The sequence below is a fragment of the Scylla paramamosain genome, chromosome 18, assembly GCF_035594125.1.
Source record: "Scylla paramamosain isolate STU-SP2022 chromosome 18, ASM3559412v1, whole genome shotgun sequence".
NCBI classification, from domain to species: Eukaryota; Metazoa; Arthropoda; class Malacostraca; order Decapoda; family Portunidae; genus Scylla; species Scylla paramamosain.
In genome coordinates, this window is record NC_087168.1 from 23,782,150 (window position 1) to 23,784,368 (window position 2,219).

A 2,219-nucleotide genomic window follows, 5' to 3' on the forward strand; every position below is an offset into this window, starting at 1 on the left:
CAGCTCGTATTTCGATTCAGTGGCCTTTGAAAAGTCCGGTGAACTTAGTGTGGGCAACCTAACTGTAGACGAAGGAGCCGGGAACTGGTGGCAGGCGCCTTTCTCTAGTCGGCCACTGCGTCGCCTATACAACAGCAACTGTCGTCCATTCTACACACCCAACGACACGTGCGTCTCTCACACAACAAAGTCCGTGGAGGAGCAGCGAGAACTCTACAACGGTACAGTATTGTATCTAGGCTACGCTTGGCTCACCGGTGAACAGAGTTACGACAACGTCCCAATCCTCCACATCAATATGTGGGTAAAGTGTGCCCAGTGTGAGGACTAGTACCCTTGAAGCGAGGACTGAGGCAAGACAACGGGTGGGAGACTAGCTCTACAAACTATTGTTCCTGATGTGTGAACTAATGAGAATACGGTACACAGTACAATTGGCAACATCCTCAGCCAGTGAGCTGCACCGTGAGGGTTGTGAAGCTTGCAACACTTTTCCCTTAGTGTCACGTCTACGGAGCACGGCTAAGCTCGTCTTTATTGCATATCGTTTTTTGTTCTATCTTCTGTTTTATATATCTGGTTTTTGTTTTGTATCTATTGTATTTTATATATTTATTTATTTCTGATAGCTAATTTTCCTCCTGCTGTGTTGAAGAAGAAGAAGAAAAGAATAAAAAAGAAAAGAAAAAAGTCTAAGCACGTCAAAAGACAGCTAATTAAAGTCGCCGCCAGAATACTTTCGTTTTCTTCCTGAGTTGGTTTTCTCATCCAATACAATGTAATATTTGCAGGGGTAACTAGTGTAATTCAGACTCCTTAGATAGGCAGCACTGCATCCTCAGACGAGAAGTACTTTATTTGCCACATAAAGACACGCGGAATTATTGTGTTCTCAATCAGTTTTCTCTGTGGTAAAAATCTACGCGTTTCACTGAGCATGGGGCCATGTTCACCACGCTTCATTTAAGTATTTTCCATATGCGCAGCTAAACAATTTCTTGGTACCTTCCTAGCTATTGTTTTTATATATTTTACCGGTTTTTTAAACATTCTACTAAAGGTTTCTTGATCGCCATTTTTTTATTGTAAAAGTAGAGTATGGGGAAGATGGAGCCGCTCGCTGCTGAGGTCTGGGGTGGTACTTCTGAAGAGTCATTAGGCTATGAATCTGTCATAAGCCTTCAAAAGGGCTGATATTTTTTTCATAAATATTTCACAAACGATCTAAATCTATCATAAGCATTATGGAATTTTCATAAGTTCGCTGCGCCGCTATGACTGGCTCGGAGGTGTCATAAGGCTTAAGAATCACCCTTAAACCAACATAGCCGAGCAACAAGAAAAGTCCGTGTGCGCCAATCAAGGGAATTTTGTGAGAGGGGAGACGTTTTCATTGAAATTAGTGATGCTGAACTCACTAAAAGATACAGACTAGACCGTGCTGGTATTTTTTTTTTTTTTTATCACAGAGTTGGTGCGATCAGTGCTTTTTAGACCAACAAAGTACTCTCCAGAGATGTTCTTTGTAAAGCTTCAATAAGTAACAAGACTGACCTACAGACCAATTAGGTTTTCTTGTCCTCTTAGGGTGACTGCAGCAGGGCCGGATGTGTCCACGCTGTTATTGTTGGTCTTGTGGCGATACAAACGTGGTGCACTGGCGGCCGAGTGGTAACTGTTTGTTATTGTTTACGTTTGAGGCTGCCCTCTGGAGGCAGATCTTGTTTTCGGTATTAATTTTCTTTATTTAAAGAGATACAGCGTAATTATTATATGAAAAAGCTATGTAATATATATTTTTACCTTTCTAATCCCTTTCTCGATTAATGTATGTATATTTCATATACATGATTCTGATATTTTTAGCACCTAGCAAAGTCAATCGTAACTAATTCACTCTTAGCTATGACAGAATTTATGAAAACCTTTGGTCCTTATAAAAGAAAAATTAGAAATTTTCCATAACTATGAGTAGAATTATGAATGCTTCTTACGACTTTTTATAAGTACCGCCCCTGAAATAAATCTCTCCGCCTCTCATGCTATCACCACTCTCATCTAAACTTGATGACAGAGTGTTCAGTTTACCAGCCGATGAATGTTATTTGCTGTCTGGCTGAGAACAAGGCTACTATATATTTTTCGAGTATCTGCTGCTCATATATATATATATATATATATATATATATATATATATATATATATATATATATATATAT

The 2,219-nt window shown here is 39.4% G+C and overlaps 1 protein-coding gene across 1 annotated transcript in view; it reads left to right on the forward strand.

The window, feature by feature from the left end:
• LOC135109416 (uncharacterized) overlaps window positions 1-1,446 on the forward strand; it is a 2,135-nt gene extending 689 nt beyond the window's left edge. Inside the window, exon 2 of the mRNA XM_064020823.1 lies at window positions 1-1,446. This exon is cut by the window's left edge and continues 334 nt beyond it. Coding sequence (XP_063876893.1) covers window positions 1-331 — 331 coding nt within the window. The 3' untranslated portion in view covers window positions 332-1,446.
• The last annotated feature ends 773 nt before the right edge of the window (window positions 1,447-2,219 follow it).